The sequence below is a fragment of the Urocampus carinirostris genome, chromosome 17 (genome assembly GCF_059441175.1).
Source record: "Urocampus carinirostris isolate Australia breed hairy pipefish chromosome 17, RoL_Ucar_1.0, whole genome shotgun sequence".
Taxonomy (NCBI): domain Eukaryota; kingdom Metazoa; phylum Chordata; class Actinopteri; order Syngnathiformes; family Syngnathidae; genus Urocampus; species Urocampus carinirostris.
The window spans coordinates 13430895-13454795 of record NC_142365.1 but is presented as its reverse complement, the minus strand read 5'-3'; the positions used below and the strand labels follow the sequence as shown (position 1 = coordinate 13454795).

Genomic DNA, 23901 nt, shown 5'->3' with positions numbered 1-23901 from the left:
ATAAAGCTGCCGGGCTTAAGTGAAAAGAAGTAGAAGAAAGGCTGTTGAGAGAAAAGATAGGACAGAAATGAAATGCTGGCGGCGTTTATGGGCTTTTGTGGGAGGGGGCGGTGCGTTCGGAGGGGGTCGGAGAAAGCAAGCTACAAATTAGAATACACTCAATTAGGTGGAGGAGACTGGCGCTCAAGGGATTTTAAGCTTTTAGAGCGGATGTTGACGACGCATTCCACAATGTACTGTAGCCTTAATGTACCGCGCGTGCTTTCCAGCTAGCCATTAAACGCTCCTTCCGTAACCATTGAAACGATCAGGAACTCTGGAAGGTTTTTCCCGCAAAAACTTGAGGGACCTTCCCGAGACCAAAACCGGACGGTTAATAAACTTAACTGTTTCTTTTTTCCTTGAAACTAAGAAAATGGAAACAATGAAAGACAGTCCGTTGTAGAAACCTCCAATGGTATGAATTATTAAAGAAGAGATCTTAATGTGAAAAGTCTTCTCATCAGTCGAATGCATTGTGAAGAGCAGGACTGAACAAAGTCCTGAGCTAAGCATTTAATAGAAGAGAAGAGAAGAGAAGAGAAGAGAAGAGAAGAGAAGAGAAGAGAAGAGAAGAGAAGAGAAGAGAAGAGAAGAGAAGAGAAGAGAAGAGAAGAGAAGAGAAGAGAAGAGAAGAGAAGAGAAGAGAAGAGAAGAGAATATGCTTTTATTGTCATTGTTACAACATGCGATATATTGTGACAACAAAATTGGACGCAGCACTCCAGGTCCACATTTTACAGTGAGGATAAGGAAAACAAAGAGATAAAGGAACAAAGAAGATGTTTTAACTGTCTTTGTTGTATAGGCTTTGTTTTCCTCCGGAGGGGGGGGTGTGTATGAGGGGGTGAGGGACAGACAGAGATGGACGGATCCAACTAGTTGTTTGACTTACTGAACACACACAGTCCAGTGGTTTTTCCCTAATTGCTCAGTCCACGTGTTGAATGGATTCGGGAAGTACAGTCCTTAAACATGCCCAATTAAAGTCGCCAGCGACGATAAAAGATCCGTCGGGGTGTGCAAGCTGCTTTTTATTGATAGCAGCGGGCAGGAGATTTAGCGCTATGCTAACGTTAGCATCCGGTAGAATGTTAGCATCCGGTGGAATGTTAGCATCCGGTGGAACGTAAACAGCAAGCACAATGACCACAGTTAGCTCTCTCGGTAGATAGAAGGGTCCGGCATTGGTTTATTTCTTTAGGTAAGGTCCACATTCTTCAAAGATGTGTTTGTTGTTTAAATTTGAGAAAGTCCTAGACATTTTTAGAATAGAATAGAGTATACCTTTATTGTCATTGTTACAAAATGGGTTGAACATATTGTGACAACGAAATTGGACGTGGCACTCCAGTTTCACATTTAACAGTGAGGATAAAAGAAAACAAAGAAGATAAAGGAGCAAAGAAGATAAAGGTTATAATTGTCGCAATATTTACACATATTTTAGTAAAGTGTTCAGCGTTTTTAAGGGTCGAAAAGCAGTAGTCTAATGCGTAAAGTGTATGGTATGCAAAAGTTGTGCTATTTAAATCTATATACAATGCCACTTGAGACGTGTTTTGGAAATAAATTCTGGTGCTTTGGTACAAAAACTGTAGTTTATTACTTTTCTCTTTAAATGAAAGAATTGCTTTGGTACCAAAAAACTATGGAGTATCATAAGTAACAAAAAAACACAATTATAGTATTTACTTTAATTTATAGATATATAGATAGGGAGAGAAAATAGTGTAAAGAGACATATAGAGAGAGATAGATGGAGATAAATAGGGAAGCAGAAAGAGTGTAAAGAGAAAGAAACAGAGAGAGAAAGGGATGGATTAGGAAAGAGATCAACACAAAGAGGAAAACAAAAAGAGAGAGAAAGAGAGAAATAAAAAAGAAACATAAAGAGAGATAAAGAGGGATGAGAGAGAAAGAAAGAGAAGGAGAAAGAAAAGAGAGACGGAGATAAAATGATAGGGATATAAAGGGAGAGAAAGATTGAGTGAGTGCAAGAAAGAGAGATTCAGACAAAAGAGAGTGAGACACAGTGGAAAAGGAGAAATTCATAAAAGGAGTGAGAAAGAAAGGGAGGAAAAGAAAGAAAAAATATACAAAGAAAGACAAAGAAAAGAAGAGTGAAGAGAGAAAGAGAAAAAAAGAGAAAATGAAAGAAAGAAAGCAATAAGAGAGAAGAAAGAGACAGTAAGTGGGGAAAAAACTAAAGAGAGAGAGAGAGTAAGATATAAAAGGTCAGAGTAAGAGGGATAGAGATAAGAGAAAGAAAGAAAGAAAGAAAAAAGAAAGAGAAAGAAAACAGTTGTCTAGCTCATTTTTTGTCAGGCCTTTCTCAGCATTGTCTCCGGGGCCACGTCAAATGATGTGGGGGACCATGACTTTTGAGTTTAAGGTGTCGAAAAATCCCATATGATGGAAACTGCAGATAATGAGCTCCACTATCCCAAATTCTTCAAAGTTTAATATTTCGTTTTTACATCTAAATCCTTCCCAGTTCTATAATCTACTCCCTCCATCTTCTTTTGGATTCAAGGCGACGCTACCGGGATTAGAAACACGAACCCATTCCAACCCCTTTTTTTTTCTTTCTCTTTTTCTTCCTGCTTTCATGTTCTTTGCTTTTCTTGATTGGGCTTTGGCGTCCCTAGCTAGCTCCAGAGGCTTGGGCTCGTGCAGGATTAGAAACGCAAACCCATTCCAACCCTTTTTTTTTCGTTCTCTTTTTTTTCTTTCTTTCATGTTCTTTGCTTTTCTTAATTGGGCTTTGGCGTCCCTGGCTAACTCCAAAGGCTTGGGCTCGTGCGGGATTAGAAACGCAAACCCATTCCAACCCTTTTTTTTCTTTCTCTTTTTTTCTTTCTTTCATGTTCTTTGCTTTCCTTGATTGGGCTTTCGCGTCCCTAGCTAGCTCCAGAGGCTTGGGCTCGTGCGGGATTAGAAACGCAAACCCATTCCAACCCTTTTTTTTCTTTCTCTTTTTTTCTTTCTTTCATGTTCTTTGCTTTTCTTGATTGGGCTTTGGCGTCCCTAGCTAGCTCCAGAGGCTTGGGCTCGTGCAGGATTAGAAACGCAAACCCATTCCAACCCTTTTTTTTTTCTTTCTTTCATGTTCTTTTCTTTTCTTGATTGGGCTTTGGCGTCCCTAGCTAGCTCCAGAGGCTTGGGCTCGTGCGGGATTAGAAACGCGAACCCATTCCAACCCTTTTTTTTCCTTTCTCTTTTTTTTCTTTCTTTCATGTTCTTTGCTTTTCTTGATTGGGCTTTCGCGTCCCTGGCTAGCTCCAGAGGCTTGGGCTCGTGCGTGGCCAAGTGTAGCGTAATATAATGCGAGGGAGCGGAACCTGCGAGCGCATCCAAGCGGGCCAAGTGTAAACATCCTCCCCCTCGCCAGCATAAAAAAAGGACGTTTATTCCCAATTAATTCAGCTTTGGAGTAGGAGGGAAATAATGAGGAAAGGTTAAGAACAAATACAGATATACTGTCGCTATATTTATCTCATCTCGAGTATGTTCGAAGTTTAGGAGACCAGATTAAAGGCCCGGTGTGTATGATATAGCAACCCCCTAGTGGTCAAAAAAAAACCTTCATTTATATGGTTCAGGGGTGGGCAAACTATTGCCCACGAGCTTCATGCAGCCAAACAAAATTGTATTTTGTGTCATGGTTGCCATGGTGCCCAATTGGCCCCGCGCGTGTGGTGCCAGCTGCAGCTCGTTCACAGGGTTGGGTAGGGTTGCTTTAACTGGATTACTTTCAATTACTTTTGGATTACTCCAATACCAAATATGCTAATAAAAGACAAAATAAACTAAATATGAATAAAATGACTAAATTGTGTGCCGGCTTGGGGAGTAACAGAATACACGGAACGGCAAAAATGATGTTGGCAAGCTGTTTGGATTTATTTTCATTTTGTTTCTGTCGCATTTTATGTTAGTTTTGCCGGAGATTAAAGAGATCAAAGCCAGGAGAGAAAGCTTACCAAGTGTTGTGAGTCATCATTTTATTCAAATTTAGTTTCTTTTGTCTTTTATTAGCATATTTGGTATTGGAGTAATCCAAAGGTAATTGAAAGTAATCAGGTTAAAGTAACCCTACCCAACCCTACTCGTTAAAATATTGGCTTTCTTTCTATATTAAGCATAGCGCCCTCTTTTTTTTGTCAGCCCGTCAAACGAACTTCCGCCCCACAAGACGTGGGTTCTGACTCGGTCCTGTTTTCCTGTTGATATCTTCGGTTTTTGGTCTATTTTGGTCCTGTATTATTTTCTCCAGTTTACATTCCTGTCTAGTTTTTCCTGTTCGCTATCAATATCCTGATTTGTTGTCAATCCTGTCTGTCCCTTCCTGTCCGGTATTAACCCCATCTGTCCGATATCAACTCGGGCAATTGGAATCGGTCTTGTCGGTCTCTGGCTTCCTGTCCTTCGACGCCAGACCGGCTTCCTAATGTGCATGACTCCCCATTTCCCATAAAATAAAAGACTTGTGTGAGAACGTCAGGCGATGTTTCTGTTTCTGTTCTGTTTCTGACATTCCGGCCCACCGAACAAAAATGCTCAAAGTTTAATGACAATATATAATAGTAAGTCAAGTACTGTGTTTCCGTCGTGCAGTGGTCAGCACATTCCCGGGTTCGAGAGCAGGTGGAAACATATGTTGGCCTGGAGAGAAATGGGTGCCACCAGGCTGTAATTGCCCAAGATACACCATGCCCCTACGACCATAGTGGTTAAGGGATGCAACTTACCAAATGAGGTACTACTGATTAAAATAAGTTATTTTTGTGTTGCTAGTTTTGTCCCATTTAACCCTTTGTGTGTCTACTACAAAAATACAACTACATAAAGCTCACAAAAATGAAGTTGAAATTACTATAAAAACACAATATAAATACTCCAAATATTTTACTTCAAAAAGACTGTACGGAAACTACAAAAATACTACTAAGGCAATACTAAAAAACACTAATACAGAAATCTTACAGTATTACTACAAAATCACTACAAAACCAAATATCAAATTTAGAACCCTTAAAAACAAGGACGTAATATGTGATTGTGCTCTCATGCAATACATAAATACTAGTACTGTAATAATATAATACAGGAATAGTACTACTGATATACAACTACAGAAATACTAAAGGAATACTTTTACATAAGTACTATAAAAACATATTATGAATACTCCAAATATTTACTAAAACATACATCTACAGCAATACAATACAGACTCTACGAAAATACTACAGAAACATTCCTACAAAATTACTACAAAACCCAATATCATTTTTAGTCGTTTATCACAGGGACGTAATATTTGCCACGTGCTTTCATTCTGGAAATGAAACAGAAATACAACCTTAATAATACAAAAATACTACCACGGTAATACTATAATGCAGGAATACTACTACAGAAATACAACTACAGAAGTACTAAAGGAATAATACTACATATATACTATAAAAACACAATATAAACACTCCAAATATTTTACTTCAAAAATACATCTACAGCTATAAAATAGAGACTGTACGGAAATACTACAAAAATACTACTATGGAATCACTACAAAAACACTAATACAGAAATCTTACAGAATTACTATAAAATTACTACAAAACCAAATATCAAATTTAGAGCTTCAAAAAACAAGGACGTAATATGTGATTTTGCTCTCATACAATAAAAAAATACTGCTACTTTAGTAATACAATACAGGGATACTACTACAGACCACAACGATACTAAAGGAATACTTCTACAGAAGTACTATAAAAACATAATATAAATACTCCAAATATTTTACAAAAACATTTATCTACAGCAATACAATACAGACTCTACAAAAATACTACAAAACACTACTACATAAATCTAACAAAATTACTACAAAACCAAATACCAAATTTAGTGGGTTATTACAGGGACTGCACAAAGATGGCTGGGATGGGCTCCTGCACCCCCGCGACCCTACTGATGATAAGCGGTGCAGATAATGGATGGATGGATAATTATAATATACTGAGGAGATATTTAGAGAGATTTTAATGTAAAAACCATGTTTGCATGTAATAAAATTCGTGTATCACGTGAAAAAAAACACATTTTTATAGGAACTGCAAGTCTGAAAATCTTAAGAATCTTTAGATCCTACCGAAGACGGTCCGAGCCGGGACGGATTCCTTGTTGATCCAGAAGGAAACCTGAGCCAAGATGACGGTCATGATGCAGGGAATGTATGTCTGGATCAAGAAGAATCCCATTTTTCTTTGCAAGTGGAAGTGGACGGTCATGATGACGTATTCCCCTGGACAGATAACCAACGCCATTACTCGAGGAAAACTTCATAATAAAAGGGGCTCAATGTATTTAGCTGTTAGCGCTAAGTAGATATCATATGTTAGATGCAATACAACTCTTAAAAAGTAAAAATAAAAACTGATTTTACTTCATAATACACACCTAGTAGGGTTTTTAATTATTTTTTGCCTAAAAACCCAAAGTTTAGTCACTCGACGCTAGCTGCTAATGCTAGCAGTTAGTCTAACTGTAGCCATTAAGAGTGCGTACAATAAATTCACAGCAAGATTAAACAATAACAATTTTCTCTAAAACTTTATTTTACTTTCCCCCTACTTGGCTTAAAAAGTATAGGTTGTAGATCTAGTTTATAGTGTTTATAGTCTCTCAACGCTAGCTGCTAATGTTAGCAGTTAACAACTAGTTAAAATAAACCAACAATAACTGTCTGTAAAGCTTTATTTTTATTTCCCCGACTTGGCTTAAAGTTTCTAGACCTTCAACGCTAAGCTAATCGTCTCCCAAAGCTAGACGCTAATGCTAGCAGGCACTTTAGCTATTGCCAATAAGTGTGAGTTAAACAAGTTAACAACTAGTTGAGAATTATTGTCTCTGACGTTATATTTTTCTTTCCTCGGCTTAACGTTTATATACTTTAGACCTAAAGTTGATTGTCTCCAGATGCTAGTTTCTCATGCTAGCCTCCAGTCTAACATTAAGTGTGCGTACAATAAATGAATAGCTAGTTAAAAAATAACAATTAAGCCTTATTTCACTTTCCCCTATTCGGTTTAAAGTTCATAGGTCATAAATCTAAAGTGTACAGTCTCTTGATGCTAGCTGCCAATGCTAGCAGCCATTTGAGCTGTAGCCATTAAGAGTGAGTTAAAAAAGTTAACAACTAGTTCAAATAAACCATCAACATGGCTTGTAAAGCTTTACTTTACTCTCCCCGACTTCATAGACCTTAAAGGCAAAGCTTATAGTCGACCAAAGTCAGCAGCTAATGCTAGCAGACTTTAGCTGTTGCCAATAAGTATGAATTAAACAAGTTAACAACTAGCAAAGAATAAACATAATAGTCTACGATTTATATTTTGCTTTACCTGATTTGATTAAAAGTTTATAGACATTTGATGTGTAGCGTATTGTTTCCAGACGTTAGCTGCTAATGCTAGCAGCCACTCTAGTTGTAGCCAATAAGTGTGAGTTAAAGAGGTAACAACTAGATTTTTTTTTTAAATTGGTTATTATTTCTGATGATTTATTTTCATTTCCCCAACTTTGCTTAAAGTTATTATACTTTTGACCCAAAGTTGATGGAAATTGGGGGACATTTGTGAAGAGCATACACAGCTTCAGGTATGAGTGAAGGGCCCCAAATTACTTCAACATCTACCCCTGTGTGATCTGAGCAGTATGCTTGGACCCTTGGTTTCATTGTCATTATCCAAAAGTAAAACAAAGTTGGAGGGTTTTTATCCTTTCAGTGTAAGAAAGATATTTAGAGAGCAGCTGGCTAGCCGAGTGTCCTCAAATGGAGACAGATTTATGCAATGGTCAAAATAAAACTATGCCGAATGTAGTAGTGTCCCACGAGTTGTAGAAACAAGTCATCCATTCCATGGCTAATGGAGCTGGCGTTAGCAAGATACAGGGTCCGTAGCAGTAGCTGCAGAGAGTTATTAGCCTAGTTGTTAGCAAGAGGCTGGTGCAGCAGCACCACCGTTTTTGCCTTCTACCAGCTGGTGATAAGCATTTCTTTGCGTTCTTCTGACTTTCCTTTGAGTCCGATTTAATTGATGAGCTTCTTTTCCATATAACGAGCCGCTAAAAAGTAGCTGTGGCAGTAGCCTAGCGCGGAGTTTGTTGATTCGGAGACATAGACTGCGCATGCCCACCCCGGCTGTTTGACTGACGGCTTACACGAGCCTATCACGGTCGCGCATACAAACAGTCACACCCACCCAAAGCAGAGAGCCCTTAGATCGCTCCCTACAACGCACGATACAATGATATAAATGACTACAAAGACAAAATCAATTCCTTTAAAAATCCGCGAAGGAGTGAAACAGCAGTAACTGAAGCCCGAAGTAGCGTAGAATTTACAGTCTTTAAACATTAGCCGCTAATGCTAGCTGCCAATCCTGCTGTAGCCACTAAGAAAAGTAAACAAGGATACCAGGTAGTAGAAATATAAACGATAATTGTCTCAGATGCTTACAGTTTATGAACAATTCAATATCCAAAACATGAATGATTAATGATTTTAATCATTTCTTCATGAATTAAAAGTCATTGAATTAACTATAAAATATCCATACTGCGAAAATCAATTTAGAAAATAATGATAAACCAATGTTAATGCGACTTTAACGATTATACAGTTGCTCATGCAAATAATTGCTACTCATAGCTTGTGGTTAACTTGATTAAATGCTACAAATAACAATTACTCAAGTATCAACACCGGAATTATGAATCAATTTAAGGCTTCCTGACATTGATTTCATTCGTTAGAAAATGGTCGCTGCTCTTATATTGATATTTCTGTCAATTTGTATACTAAAGGAAAATGCTACTAATAGCTCGTGGCTAACATAGTTGATTTTACATTTACTGAATCATCGTCACCAGAATTCAAAATCAACAAACAGATTACTAGGATTAATTTCAGAAGAAGCAAAACCTTGCTGAGCTTCTAAACAGACCGATTTCCATCTTTTTTAAATGTTTAGTTTTTGGAATGCTAATTTGATAGACGTGGGATACTATGACAGATTCCGAAAGTCATGATATATTTTCACCCCTTGTATAATGTTAAGAAGTGTCGTTTGTCCACAAAAACTGTTTTTCGGGCATCCCTCTTGGCAAACTTTACAAACCGGACTCACCGGTGTTGGACTTGAGTCTCTCACTGGACACTCTCTGACCAATCAGGTCGTACTGCAAGAGACTGGACGACTCTTGGGGAACCTCCACGGAAGACAGGGGACCTTTTTTCCACGTGTACATGATCTCGCTGACGGGGTATGCGTCTGTGGGAGAAACGGCAACAGAAGGGAAAGAAAAGCTTACAGAGTCATCTAAACAGCCCAGAAAATCATGGGCTGCTTTCTACCCAGTTTTGAGGATTTTGCCGACAAATTATCAAGGACCCCTCTCACAGCTGCCCCATCTATTTGACCTGCTGCCCTCTGGCAGACGCTAAAAGAGCCTTACAGGGTGTCATCACCAAAGCCCAAAAAAGCATGGGCTGCACTCTGCCTAGTCTCAATTAAGTTGATGAAAACATTTTTAAAGACTCCTACCACCATGGCCCCCCACCTCTTTAACCTGTTACATCAAAAGAGCCTTACAGAGTGTCATTTCTATAGCCCATAAAATCATGAGTTGCTCTCTGCCCAGTCTGACAAGATTATATAGGACTTCTCTCACCCGGCCCCCACCCCTTTGACATGCTGCCCTCTGGCAGACGCTAAAAGAGCCTTACAGGGTGTCATCACCAAAGCTCAAAAAAGCATGGGCTGCACTCTGCCTCGTCTCAATTAAGTTGATGAAAACAGTTTTAAAGACTCCTACCACTATGGCCCCCCACCTCTTTGACCTGTTACATTAAAAGAGCCTTACAGACTGTCATTACTATAGCCCATAAAATCATGAGTTGGTCTCTGCCCAGTCTGACAAGATTATTTAGGACTCCTCTCACCTGCCCCCACCCCCTTTGACATGCTGGTAGACGATATATGAGCTCTACAAAGTTTTATCAACACAACCCAAAAGATCATGGGCTGCTCTTGTCTTAGTCTCAGAGCAATTATCAACAACAACAAGACAGCCTTTTTGACCTGCTGCCCTCTGGCAGATTCTTAAAGAACTTTACAAAGTGTCATTAACACAGCCCATAAAATCATGTGCTGCTCTCTGCCCAGTCTGGCAAGATTATTAAGCACTCTTTTTTTACCCGACCCCCTACTCAGTGTAATCAACAAAGTCCAATAAATCATGGACTGCTCTCTGCCCAGTCTTAAGGAAATTGTTGACAAGATTATTAAGGACTCCACTCATATTTGACCAGTTGCCCTCCGGCAGATGCTAAAATAGCCTTGCAGGGTCATCAACGCACCCCAGAAATTCACAGGCTGCTCTCTGCCAAATCATGAGGACATTATCGACAAGATTAGACAGGACTCCTCTCACCATAGCCACTACCTATTTGAACTAATGCCCTCTGGTTGCGCTAAAAGAGCCTTACAGCGTGTCATAACACAGCCCAGAAAATCATGGGCGGCTCTATACCAAGTCTGCAGGACATTGCCAGCTCTCGCTACCACAGCAGCGTTTCATATTGACATCTTGACAGCCCATCAATTAGTTAGCGACTCGATGAATATTTGTGGGTGGAGGCGGCTGTCAAAATACAAAATAACAACCAAAAGGGAAGACAAATAAAAAAACTTACAGCTGCCGAACTTGAGTGGGCACGCGTGTCCGTCCATCGGGAAATTCATCAGACGCATGGGGCACTCGGCGTTTATTGTTAATCTGTCAAAATACAGAATAGCTTAAGTTTTTGGATATTTAAAAATCGAATATAACTCATGGGTGGCTAGCAACCATGTCCACAAATTCTGCTATTAGAATAAGTAGTTAAAGTTAGTAAAAGTGGCATTAGATGCTAAATTATCTAGCTTTAACTGATATAGCAAAGTTAGCCACCAAAGGGATGTATTTGCTCATATGGGTAGCAGCTATAAAAACAAAATTGAACAGGCCCTAAAGTTGATCCAACAATCTTTTATTTTTTCCGGATCTTAATCTTGTTTAAGTGGTTTAATTACTGTAGGCATTGTGGGAGGTAGTTCAAACAATACCATGTAGGCCTTTTCTTGATGCTGTGATGCAAACCAATAGCAGACCGGCATCTTATATGACGTTGACCAATAGCAGACAGGTATATTAGAGACGTAACTCGATTTACTCGCAAACACAGCAAAGTTTGAATTTCATACATTTTTACTTCTCCATTTAGCATCACCGCAAGTCTCGAGACCCATAGCTTAACAAATCATAGTTTGTTACATAAGATTCTGAACTGAACAAAGAGAGAGAAAGGGATTGTGAGAGGTGGTTCGACCAATAGCATATCAGCATTTTTATGACGCAGTGACACAAACCAAAATGGGAGTTTAAGATTTATGACTTCTACCAATATCATACAGGCAAAGTTTGAATTGTTTTCAGTTTTACTTCTCCATTTAGCATCACCGCAAGTCTTGAGACTGAAGGATTGTATACATTTGACTATAAAGGATATTATATGATTGAATACAAGTTACATTTATTGAGTTTAATGCTATAGTTATTTACTGACTGTGCCTTTATTCAATGAGCAATGAAAGTTCCGGGCAGGCATAAGTGGTGGAAGATGTTGTTTACAGGAACGGGACGTACTGCTGATAAGATAATCAGCACACCCAGACGCTGTTGACGCAGAAAGGCCCGGTGTTGTTTTGAGGAAGCCAGACATCAAGACGCTCTTCTATGAGATTGTGAAGCCCAAGTTGGGCTTCCTTGGCACGCCCATGGGAGGAGCCGGCACACCATTATGCGGGAGAAAATGGCCAATAGGAGAAAGCTAAAGGACTTCAGAAAAAGGCTGCCCAGAGACTCCAACTTCGCTACTTCGGCCGTCTTCGATGGAGTACACTTACTTAAATTGTTAGGGAAAATAAATCTGCCCCCGTGTGAAAATGGCGGCTTTCCTTTTCATTTTTCCCTCAAGAAACAAGCGCATACATTGTTGGGTGAATGTAGTTTGTGTTTGGTTAATGGAGTCAGATAACTAATTCAAACAATTTGGTAAACGGTACATTTCGATGATTAAATTCCAACAAGACCCATAGCTTAACAAATCATAGTTTGTTAAGTTTGAATTTTTTACATTTTTGGGTTCGCAAAATAATTAGTTGTTGATATTGTATAGCGGGGGAAAATGCAGTGAAGAGAAGCAGAAAAACATCTTATCCCACACCATTGAGAGAAAATGTCCTATCCTGGGGCTCCACTGCACGCCTTCAGACGTTCTAATTATTTCGAGCAACCGGCGGTTACTTCGGAACATTTCTCATCTTTCTTCTTTCTTTTGAATCGACATCCAAAACGGTCAGATGGCCCGTATTTGATTTTGGGATGTTTTTTTTTTTTGCGGGGGGTTCTATTCCGGTCTTGGCACGGTTTACCTCATGGTGTAGAGGATGGTTCCATTCTGCATGATGCGGAACAGCTTGTTGGGGGTGGTCATGTTGTGTGAGATGGACCTCTTGCCGTTGCGGAAAAAAGTGTCGGGCGTCCAGATCTTGCTGACCATCAGATTGTTGAGACGAAGGATTTCGATCGGGCCTTCGAATTTCAGGCGCTCGTCGATCCACGTTTGCCGGAAAAATACGTCCATGGTGTATTCCTGAAGAGGGGGATTCACGGATTACTACAACATGGGCTAACTAGGGGTGGGCGATACTGGGATTTTTGGTGTCGACCACATCTAAGTAAATACAGGGTAGCATACCTGTCAACCTGTACGTTTTTGCCGTACAAAGTACGTTTATTATGCATTTTAAGACGTGTACGACATACAAGAAAATCTGTACGGAAAAACGCAATTTTTTTTTCAATTATCAGCCGTACAACAACTATCATGAAACGGCAAATCAATCAAGTCAAACGAGTTCGCCGAGGTAGCCTCTATCTCGGTATCGTTTTTTTTTCGTTGCAAACGAAGCGAGCGGTTTGATGCTACTGTGCGCATGCCTCCTCGGATTTCATTTAGTGAAAGGAAGTCCGTCTCTTTTCAGAGAACCGGCTTTTTGGCTCAACTCATTAAAGAGAGCCGACTCTCAAACGGCTCACTTGCTTTCATACATTATATTACGAATCATTATTGTTGTATAAAGAAGTTAAGAAAAAAGGGAAGTATGAAAGGAGAAAATGAAAAAAGACAGGTTTGTGGTTATCCCTTTAATCAGTATATTACCAACAATAATTTAATGCAGAAAATGAATTATTAATTTGAATAAGAAAATGTATTATTCTACTTAACTATATTTGCATGTATTTTTTCCTTTTACAGTGAACGTCCAAGCTACTTTATTTTTTAACTTTTTTCATAATAAACCTCATTCATGTGGAGCAACTCAGTACACCAAAATGTTAATTAACAATATATATGATATAAGGAAACATATGTAGAATATAACATGTTAAGCTACATAAATAAACACGTTTGAAAAAAAAATATGGTGTAAGATTATTTTGTATTTTGTAAGGGAAAATACAACATTTTGTAAGGGCATGGAGCCGTGGAGGTTGACAGGTATGGGGTAGGTAGGTAGGTACCGATACTTTTGCTTTCCCTTCTTGATTTACAGTCTTGCAAAAGTATTGGCCCTCCAACCACTTTTTGACATATTGCCATACATCAGGTTTCAAATTTTCTAAGAATCAACAACATGTAAGACACTATCGTAAAAAGAAACCAGATGTATTAGACATTGTATATTTTGCTTACAAATGAAAAAATATAAGTTGCAAAAAAAATTGGCACGCTTTGATTTAATACTTTGTACAGCCTTCTTTGAGTCACCCATAAGTCTTTTTGTTTATGTCATAAGTTTTGCACACCTTGAAACAGAAATATTTGCACATTCTAACTCACAAAACAGCTGATTTTCATTTAAGGTTTGATGGTGATGCTCTATACAATTGACATCTGGACTTTGGTATGGCCATGCTAACACCTTTATCTTTTTAGTTTTAAACCATTTCATTGTAGATGTTGTTCTATGATTAGGGTCATTTTCCTTTTGGGAGGTGAACCTACTCTCTATTTTCAGGCCTCTTGAAAACTCCAACATTGTCTAACTGAATCGCTCCTCTATTTGGCTCCATTTATCCATCTTTCCTGTACCTGCTGAAGAAAAGCAACCCCGGATCATGATGCTGCCACCACCATGTTCAACATTTGGGATGGTGTTTCCTGGGCCACGTGCAGTGTTACTCTTACGTTGCATTCAGCCCAAAAAGTTCTATTTTATTCTTATCTGACCAGAGCACCCTTGCTCCACATGTTATTTTTGTCTCCATTGTAGCGTCTTGTAAACGCCAAACGGGCATTTCAATGGTTATCTTTCAGAAAATGCTTACTTCTTTCCACTCTTCCATAAAGCGCAGGTTTATGCAGAGTTTGACTAATAGTTGTCTTCTCTGATTAGTTTTCTCCTTTTTTGGGCCAAAGACTTAGAGGGACTGCCAGGTCTTGGTAGGTTTGCAGTGGTTTTATGCTCTCTCTTTTTTATATTATTGCTTGCACAGTGCTTTGGGAGATGTGTAATATTTGTGAATATTTCTTGTATCCCATTCTTGCTTTCAACTTTTCCCTAACTTTATCCCGGACTTGTCAGATGTGTTGTTTGATTCCAATAATGCTCTCCGTTCTCCTGTATCTGCTTTCACAGACCTCTGAGCCCATTAGGTGCATTTAAACTGAGACTTAATGCACTCTGTCATTGTCATTTAGATCGACATTGGATCATGGAGAAGTTGTCAGGGAACTTCTGAAGTTAGTTGGCTGAGCTGAGAGAACAGGGGGGGGCAATATTTTTGCAACACCTACTTTTCAGTTTTTTTCGTTGTAAATATAATATAAAATGTTGCAATAATTTGGTTCCACTTTACAATTGATTCTTAAACAATATTTTCAGTTCACTTGCTTTAAGTTTCAAGCCTGAATTTGTGGCAATAGTATATAATTATGATAAAAACAGCCATAAAAATGTTTATTTTGTATTAAATAACTGCAATGCAAACTTGAACGGTATAAAGAATAAATACAAATAATATAGCACAACACTTTCAAAACTAATGTCAAAAGAGTCAAACCATAAAAAAGCAGCAACGTAACAAAAATTGTATAACTGAAATACCGTATTTTCTGGCCAACACCCGAAATTTAAAAAGCGCATTTTTAGAGCTGGAAATACGGTACATACACTCAGAAATGCATAATTGAAACAAAATGCTGCTACATACGGTTACCATTTATGAATTAATCAATTCAATTTAGTTGTGAAGCCAGATTACCTAAATATTATATTCTACGAAATACGTTTTTTATCTTGTTTTAATCTGATGTGACTTATAGTCAGATTTGCCTTATATATGAGAATCTTTCACAAGGGGGTGTTTTTGAAGGTGCATCTTCTAATCAGGTATTCCTTATTGTCTGCAAAATATAGTACCTTCAGTGCATAGAATTTTGAAAATAATATCAATAGTGCAAATAAAGCGTAACCACAATTGGATCGAATTAAAAAGTTTCAATATTTCTATAATCTTACAACTCACTAACAACATTTTTATAGTGGTAGTTAAAATGGGAAGACAACAGCGATCTTTAGACAAAAGTATCGATCCGATCCAAGTACTCTCTCAGTATCGATAATATCAGTATTTGGATCCATCCGCTAACCCTCAGCGCTAACTTCTAACCTTCCTAGACGAGCATATGGGGAGTGAGAACGGTGCTGGTAGTGTGTCGGATTCTCAAAACAGATTATTATCCCGGAGCCTGCATGTCAGCTGTCTCGAGACAATTATTTGACAGTAGTACTTTTGAAATAAATACTCTTTTTATTCCTTTTTTAACCAGCATAATAACTAGGTTTGCTTGGTAATTATCAAGACGATATTTGCCGAAGCGGCGACAGCCAAATATGAGGTCACGGTTATCAGCCTGATAGAAAAAAATAGCAGATGATTGCTCAGTTTTAGCCGGGCTAAAATATTCATTCAGTTGAAGAAAAATTTGAAGCATTTCTTTATGAGAATATATTTTGACTTTCTTTAAAAGTAAAATCACTACTTGGTCGTGTCCACACTGTACCTCTCTGTAATCTGAGCAAGGCACATAGGAGCTCGGCTTGTTGAATGGATTCCAAACATTTATTTTCTTCATCATAATACATTTGTATTTTCCGTACAAGTTTTAGCACGAATCATTTGTGTCTCCACTCTACCGCGTGGTAGTGTGAGCAAGGCACCAGAGAGATTGGCTTTTTAGATTTTAATCATATACGTTGCAAGGTAAAATATAATTTGATTACCTATAAAGCACAAGCCCAACTTGGTTGTGCCCCCTCTCTACCTCTCTGTAATGTGATCAAGGCACCGGAGAGCTTGGCTGTTTATAAGGATTCTAAGCATATATGTTGCTCGGTAGACTATAATTTGATTGCCTATAAAGCACAAGCCCAACTTGTTGGTGTCTCTTCTCTACCTCCCTGTAATGTGAGCGAGGCACCGGAGGGATTGGGTCGCTAGAAAGTAAGCATTTATGTTCCTGATGCTTGGTTGTGTCTCCGCTCTACCTCTTTATAATGTGTACCTCTTTATAATGTGAGCAAGGCACCGGAGAGATTGGCTTGTTAGAAAGATTTGAAGCACCCATGATCCTTATTAGAATATATTTTGAATATATTCAAAAGTAGTAGCACACCTTGGTCGCGTCTCCTCTCTATCTGTCTGTAATGTGAGCAAGGCACTAGAGAGTGTGGCTTTTTATAAGAATTTTAAGCATATATGTTGCTGGGTAGAATATAATTGGATTGCTTATAAAGCACCAGCCCAACTTGTTCGTGTCTCTTTTCTACCTCCCTGTAATGTGAGCGAGGCACCGGAGGGATTGGGTTGCTAGAAAGTAAGCATTTATGTTCCTGATCCTTGGTTGTGTCTCCGATCTACCTCTTTATAATTTGAGCAAGGCACCGGAGAGCTTGGCTTGTTAGAAAGATTTGAAGCATTCATGATCCTTATTACAATGTATTTTGAATGTATTCAAAAGTAGTAGCACAACTTGGTCGTTTCTCCTCTCTACCTGTCTGTAATGTGAGCAAGGCAATAGAGAGTGTGGCTTTTTATAAGAATTCTAAGCATATATGTTGATGCGTATAATATAATTTTATTGCCTATTAAGCACAAGCCCAACGTGGTCGTGTTTCTTCTCTACCTCGCTGTAATGTGAGCGAGGCACCGGAGGGATTGGGTTGCTAGAAAGCAAGCATTTATGTTCCTGATGCTTGGTTGTGTCTCCGCTCTACCTCTTTATAATGTGAGCAAGGCACCGGAGAGTTTGGCTTGTTAGAAAGATTTGAAGCATTCATGATCCTTATTTGAAAATATTTTTAATTTATTCAAAAGTAGTAGCACACCTTGGTCGTGTCTCCTCTCTGCCTTTCTGTAATGTGAGCAAGGCACCAGAGAGGTTGGCTTTTTAGAAGAATTCTAAGCATATATGATGATGGGTATAATGTAATTTGATTGTCTATAAAGCACAACCCCAACTTGTCCGTGTCTCTTCTCTACCTCCCTGGAATGTGAGCGAGGCATCGGAGGGATTGGGTTGCTAAAAAGTAAGCATTTATGTTCCTGATCCTTGGTTGTGTTCCCGCTTTACCTCTTTATAATATGAGCAAGGCACCGGAGAGCTTGGCTTGTTAGAAAGATTTGAAGCATTCTTAATCCTTATTAGAATATATTTTGAATGTATTCCAAAGTAGCAGCATTACTTGGTTGTGTCCCCTCTCTAACTCTATGTAAAGTCATGCAATGGAGAACTTTGCCACACTCAGTGTTATGTGTTTGTATGGGCTTCTGAACTTTCGAGTACATTGAGTGTTTGTTATTTTTTTCAGTTGCATATATTTCTGAGCCAAGGCATGTGTGACATGACACATTGAATTAAATAATATTTTATGAAAAATATTGTATGTTCTTTGGAGGACGAGCAGGGGGACACTTGGACAAGCTTACTACCAAGAGAACATTTTCTTGGATTAGCCTTTTTTTTAACTTTAAACATAGCCTATACTGTATTTGCATGTACACAATGAAAAATATAATTTCATGGAGGAAGGTACCACAAAGGGGACACCGGGGACAAGCGCAGACAGAAAACAACATTTATTTGATTCGTAGTATTTATCGAAAGATTTTGGTTCAGTGGGCCGTACTAAAAACCAGCTTATGGCCCATGCCAACACATTTCCCAGAAACAACCTAGCCCTTAACAGCTCCAGCAGTCACTTAACCATTCAAGGTCTACGGGAAATAATTCTCGCTAACATTAGCGTGAGCTTCGAGAGTCAATCCTGGTTGTTTTGAGGTCAAGAGGATGACCTCGCTGCCTTGGAGAGCTCTTTGTATTTATTTATTTTTTATATTCCAGTTTCTCTCTTAGTCGTCACGACTGCTGTGGTCCACCACTCTGCCTATCCTATGTCAAGAGTAGCCGCCAACATCAGTCCCATCTGGGGGGCGGGCACAGTAGGAGGGGAGGGGGGGATTGTCGGACAGATTAAAGTCCCACTAAGCTGTACTAATGACATCTGCCCAAATGCCGGAATAATGAATGCTAGGACTTGAGTTACCAGGACGAGTAAGAAAAAACACACACACATACATACAAATAGCACGACATTACTAGTCTTTCAATGGCTCGGTTGCATACCATTTCCACGTCCGAAACTGGTCCAAAACTGGTGACAAAGATGTCCGTTTTCACTTCGGTCACTGGTCCTAAAGCAGAAATGGACGAGGTTAGAGGATCATTACTATTTTGAGGAAATTAGCGCATAGAGTCCATTATATATTCATATTTTATTCATACAACCTTGGCAACTCTACAAGCACTACCTTGTGTTTTCATCTATTGCTGATTGATTGATTGATTCATTTTTCTATTCTTAATGTTTTTTTGGGGGGGGGGTTTCAGAGCTTATTTTGTGTAGAAACATTTTAAAAAGATTAGTTTGAGATTATTAAATTTAGTTTGTTAACATTACTTATAAAGCCTACTATTGTTGTATTTTATTTGTTTTGTAATAAGTATTTTATTACATGTTTATACTGGAGTGCAATGTCTAATCTCAATTTAAATAATGTGCGGTGATATCTCCGGTGTTCAATCAAATATTTTTAAATCATTTTTGCTATTAAAAATCGTAACTCAAACCCATCCGAACGAAAGCGATGCAGAGTGAGATGAGCGTCCATCTTGGTTACTCTTGCCCGGTCAACTAAAATAATCTGATGAGTATTGGTCAGGCCGACAAGACAAAATTATTGTGACATTTGGCCTTTTTTGCTGGTGATAAAACGTCCCAAGAAACAAAATGCTAGCTAGAACATTAAACAGTTTGAAAAGTAGCTACCCAGAAAGCTAAAAAGCCTCAATGTAGCAAAGAAGATACAAAGGTAGCTAGCTAGACAGGTACAAAGGTAGCTAGCCAGAGAGCTACAAACATAGCTAGATATAAATTTACACAGGTTGAAAGTGGCTTACTAAATCACTCGCGAGAAAGGTAAAACATGTCAAAGATAGCTAGCTAGAAATGTACAAAAGTAGCTAGATATAAATGTAAAAAAGTATAAAAGGAGCTAGCTAAATCGCGAGCTAGAAAGGTAAAAAGCTTCAAATGTAGCTAGCTAAAATGTTACAAAGGCAACTAGATAGAAAGGTACAAAGATAGCGAGCTAGAAAGGTACAAAGGAAGCTAGCTAAATCACAAGGAAGTTATAAAAAAAGGGAAGGAAAAGTGAGAAAACCCATCAAGTTGAAGAAGGAAATCAGACATACAGGAATGATTTACATGTTTCTGCCTTCAAACTGCTGCTAAAAAGTACGGTAATGCTTTAAATTTGTTTTTATATTTTTATCTTTACCGTGTTCAATTTTTATTCTGCAATTATCGTTGTCTGGGTACACATTGTATTTATGTTATGTATTATTGTGTTTATGGTTGTGTGTGCACACGTTTTATTCTTATGTTGGGTATTTCAGAGTGTGTAGGAACAAATACAACTAATTACCATTACTTCTTTTGGGAAAAAAAGGTTTCAGTACTTGAAAAATGTAGTGTTTTAACACCGATCCTGAACGGATTATGGGTGAGTCCTTAGGTATCACTGTATTGAAACATTGTAAACAACGGCAATAAAAACAAGTGTATTTCGTTGTATTTTATCATTTGTGTTTGCGGGAAAAACAAAGGTTATTTCAATTTGATGACATATTTTGACAAAACATACTTAATTTGACTTTAACGCACAAATCTTATCTATCTTTTTTTAAAGTCTTTTAGGTATTTTATTGCATGTAACTTTTGTAAAAAGTAAACATTATATGTCACAATAAATGACAATACTGACAATAATATGTATTTTTGTAGCTATAAATCTAATGGTGCATACTTCAATAAGATTAAATAACTATATAACATCAAGAATTTGATATATAAACTGGCTCGGGGCCAGTTTCTTCCCCAGGGGGATCAGCACCACACCAAACAAGTACACAAAAATGTGAAAAACAAATATATCTTGTCTCTATAGAAACTATATATATTCAGATTTTATTAATTTACTCCTATTTTGCTGCCAATGTTATTGTCTTTTTTCTCATTGCACTATTTTTGATGCACTCACAACTTATTTATATGTATATATTTTTTTGTCATGAAAGTATTTTCCTAAAGTGCCACGTCCAATCTCGAGCTAAACAACATGCACTACGTTGAAATCTATATAATAAAGAACGAAAATTCAAAATGTTGGGATTAAAGGACTATGTTTCATTTGATTATTTGAACTTAATGATCCATTTGGACACAACAAACTCGTCTTAACTTGTTTTCACACAAGTAAGCCCCCCAAAAAATAAAATAATATCAGTTTTTTGACGTTATTTTCTAAACAAACCTCCAAATCCAGGTCGCAGCCTGTTATCATATCCGTCCAGCAATCTATCCAAAATGCGCGTGATGTTATCCAAATAGATACTGCTCTCGGTGTGTTGCGTCCCCCAAACGCACCACACGCTGTAACTCAATAAAATCAAATAAAATACATTAAAATAGATCAAGAGTTTCGCAGTAAAGCTCGCACCGGCTGTGCGTAAAAGTCAAAGAGTTTTCGACTCACCAAGCCAGAAAGAAACCCGTCCAAATGAGAGCCATAGTTAGCAATCCAAGACCTGCAAATTCCCAAAAATCAGCTCCACCAAATCACGCGTGAAATCATCGCGCGTGGACGTCAGTTTTTTTCCTCTCAAACTCTCCCAAAAAAATGTGAGCGCGTCTTGTTGGGGAGTTGCGCGGATTTGGCGTCCTCGGTGCCACTTGTCTCGATTGAAATCGAGAGATAAATAAATATATATGAGGGATAATATAAAAAAGAAATACCCAAGAGTTGTTAAGAGTAGCGAGCGTGGACTGACACGCGGAAAGGATAGAAATATACGCGGGGGTTGGTGGAGTGGAGAGGGGGGCGGATTTGTGTAGAGTAGGAAAAAAAATGTTGCGATTGATTGAGATAAATAAACAAACCAGAAATGGGATTTCAAACAAGTCAACCAGCATAAATATTTAAAGTGAAACCATAATAAAATGAATAAACTGGAGATGAAATCTACTAAAAGTGACCACAATATAGAGCTCTTTCCACCCTAGTCATGACCGAATCGGCACAGGATGCGTGCGCATTGTTGACCCAAAATAGCGGGAGTAGGGAGTTTGAATAGAGTGAGGGAAGATGTATATGTTGAGTTGTGTTCTTAGAGTCGCACTTTAAAAAAAATAATGTGCCCAGCTGATGTGTGACCAAGTGCACAATTTGCTATTTTTAATGTGGGGTGTGTTGTTTGAGGTGTCCTTAAAAAAGTTAGATATTTTCTCTTTTAAGTATGTGTTGACAACGTCCAACTATGTTCAATGAGAACTTAAGCTTTATTTCCCACTGCACCTATCTGCTTGTATCATCCATCTATCTATCTACCTAGGTCATATCCCTCAAGAGAGGTGAGCGACAGCAAGACAAACTCGTATACAAAAACAAACACCAAACACCCAAACACGTTAAGCACCTCTGCCCCCAAGTTGGTCACGCTTTCGTCCCTCCAGAATAAACGGGACACAGAAAAGATTGTTGGATGTGCTTTTATATCACTTTTAGCAAAGCTGTTCAGGGCAGAACACATTAAGAAGAAGGAATGGAGATTGCGGGAGTGCTGGGGAGTGACTTCATGCTCGTCCCTGCGGATTTTTTTTTTGCTTTTAATTGTTTGTGTAGGCAGAAAATAGTGTAAGTCAGAAAAAGACTGCTTCAAGTAGAGTCCAGACACCAAACCAAAACCCATGAGAGGTGAAACAAAGAAGAGTCCATCCCAGCGCATCTAAGAAATGAACGTACTTGTACGTGCATCATGAATGAGCTGACCAAGGCTGCAATGATGGCATAAGCCAAGAGATGGTCGCAGAGAGTAAACAAGTTCCAAATTCCGTCAAGCTCCTTTAATGAACGCATTTTTTTGCATTTCCAATAGGAAACAGGCCTTTTCAAAAGCACAGTAGGAACCCATGGCTGCAAGCCATTAAAATGAATGACTGGACTGAGGACATCATTAAGGATGTCAGCGTTTGCATTACACACACTAGGGCACACAGTGTGGGATGGTTTATATCAAAGTGCAGGGTAGGGCTCGCCAGCTGGGGACCTGGTGAGCCTAGGAACCGGGTTACTTTTTGTCCACTAGGTATTGGCGTGACTACTGGGTCTCTCCTGTTCGGTCTTAGGGGTCGAGGGGTTGCAGTCTCGACAGTGTGTCCTTCTCCGCTCTGTCTCCTTGGGGGAGATGGGGCTTGAGATGGTGCCACGTCGCTGGGCTGGGGGTTACTGGTTGTCCTGGTGGCGTTGCTCCAGGGCCTCTGGCAGGTGCTGCGGCTTGGGGTGGGATTGGCTTGCCTGGGTGCTACGGTGGCCTCGGGGAGTCGGTTGGGTAGGGGGATGGGGGGGCCTCTTCCCTGTTGGGCCCTACACCATTTTTGATTATAATGTGTTTTTTTTGCATGTTCAGGTCTACCATGATCTACCATGTTTCAGGAGAATAATTCCCTTAAAGATTAGTAAATTGATACTGGTGTTTGTAGCTAACAAAAGACAGTCAACAAGAAATACGACCAAGTTTCCATATTACAGTGCTACATCCACTTTGAATTTAAATCATACTGGGAGTAGCTTTCTGACCTATACATTTTGTATGTAGAGACGCAATTTGAATGTAAATGCACTAGTCCGTTCCATTCCCCACAAAAGTAAAGTATGATTTTCTTTTAATAAATCATATAAGAGCAATAAAACATGAAACAAATGCATACCAAAATTAGATTACCGCACAATAAACCTAAAATGAGAGGCACATAATGTAAAAAAAATAAGAAGAAAGGAAATAATAAAAACATTAATTTACCTTTTTGCCTTGTGTTTCTTGAAAAACTGATCCAATGATGTCTGCTTTTGCCGGCTTTTGACTATCCATCTGAATTGCGCGAGGCAGATGTCATCATAATAAGCGATAACTCGACTTGTAAACACTTTTCCCGGGTGATTCCTTTCCTCAAATTCTGAAACTTTGTGGAATTTTGCTCAAATGTCTTACTTTGA

The 23901-nt window shown here is 38.7% G+C and overlaps 1 protein-coding gene across 1 annotated transcript in view; it reads right to left on the bottom strand.

The window, feature by feature from the left end:
• gabra6b (gamma-aminobutyric acid type A receptor subunit alpha6b) overlaps positions 1–21900 on the bottom strand; it is a 48616-nt gene extending 26716 nt beyond the window's left edge. The window contains exons 1-7 of the mRNA XM_088320899.1: positions 21385–21900; positions 21163–21281; positions 18914–18981; positions 12594–12814; positions 10814–10896; positions 9246–9389; positions 6206–6358 (exon numbers count right to left, since the gene is read on the bottom strand). Of these exons, the coding sequence (XP_088177025.1) occupies positions 6206–6358; positions 9246–9389; positions 10814–10896; positions 12594–12814; positions 18914–18981; positions 21163–21281; positions 21385–21419 (823 nt within the window). The 5' untranslated portion in view covers positions 21420–21900. The remainder of the gene's footprint in view (positions 1–6205; positions 6359–9245; positions 9390–10813; positions 10897–12593; positions 12815–18913; positions 18982–21162; positions 21282–21384) is intronic.
• Positions 21901–23901: the final 2001 nt, after the last annotated feature.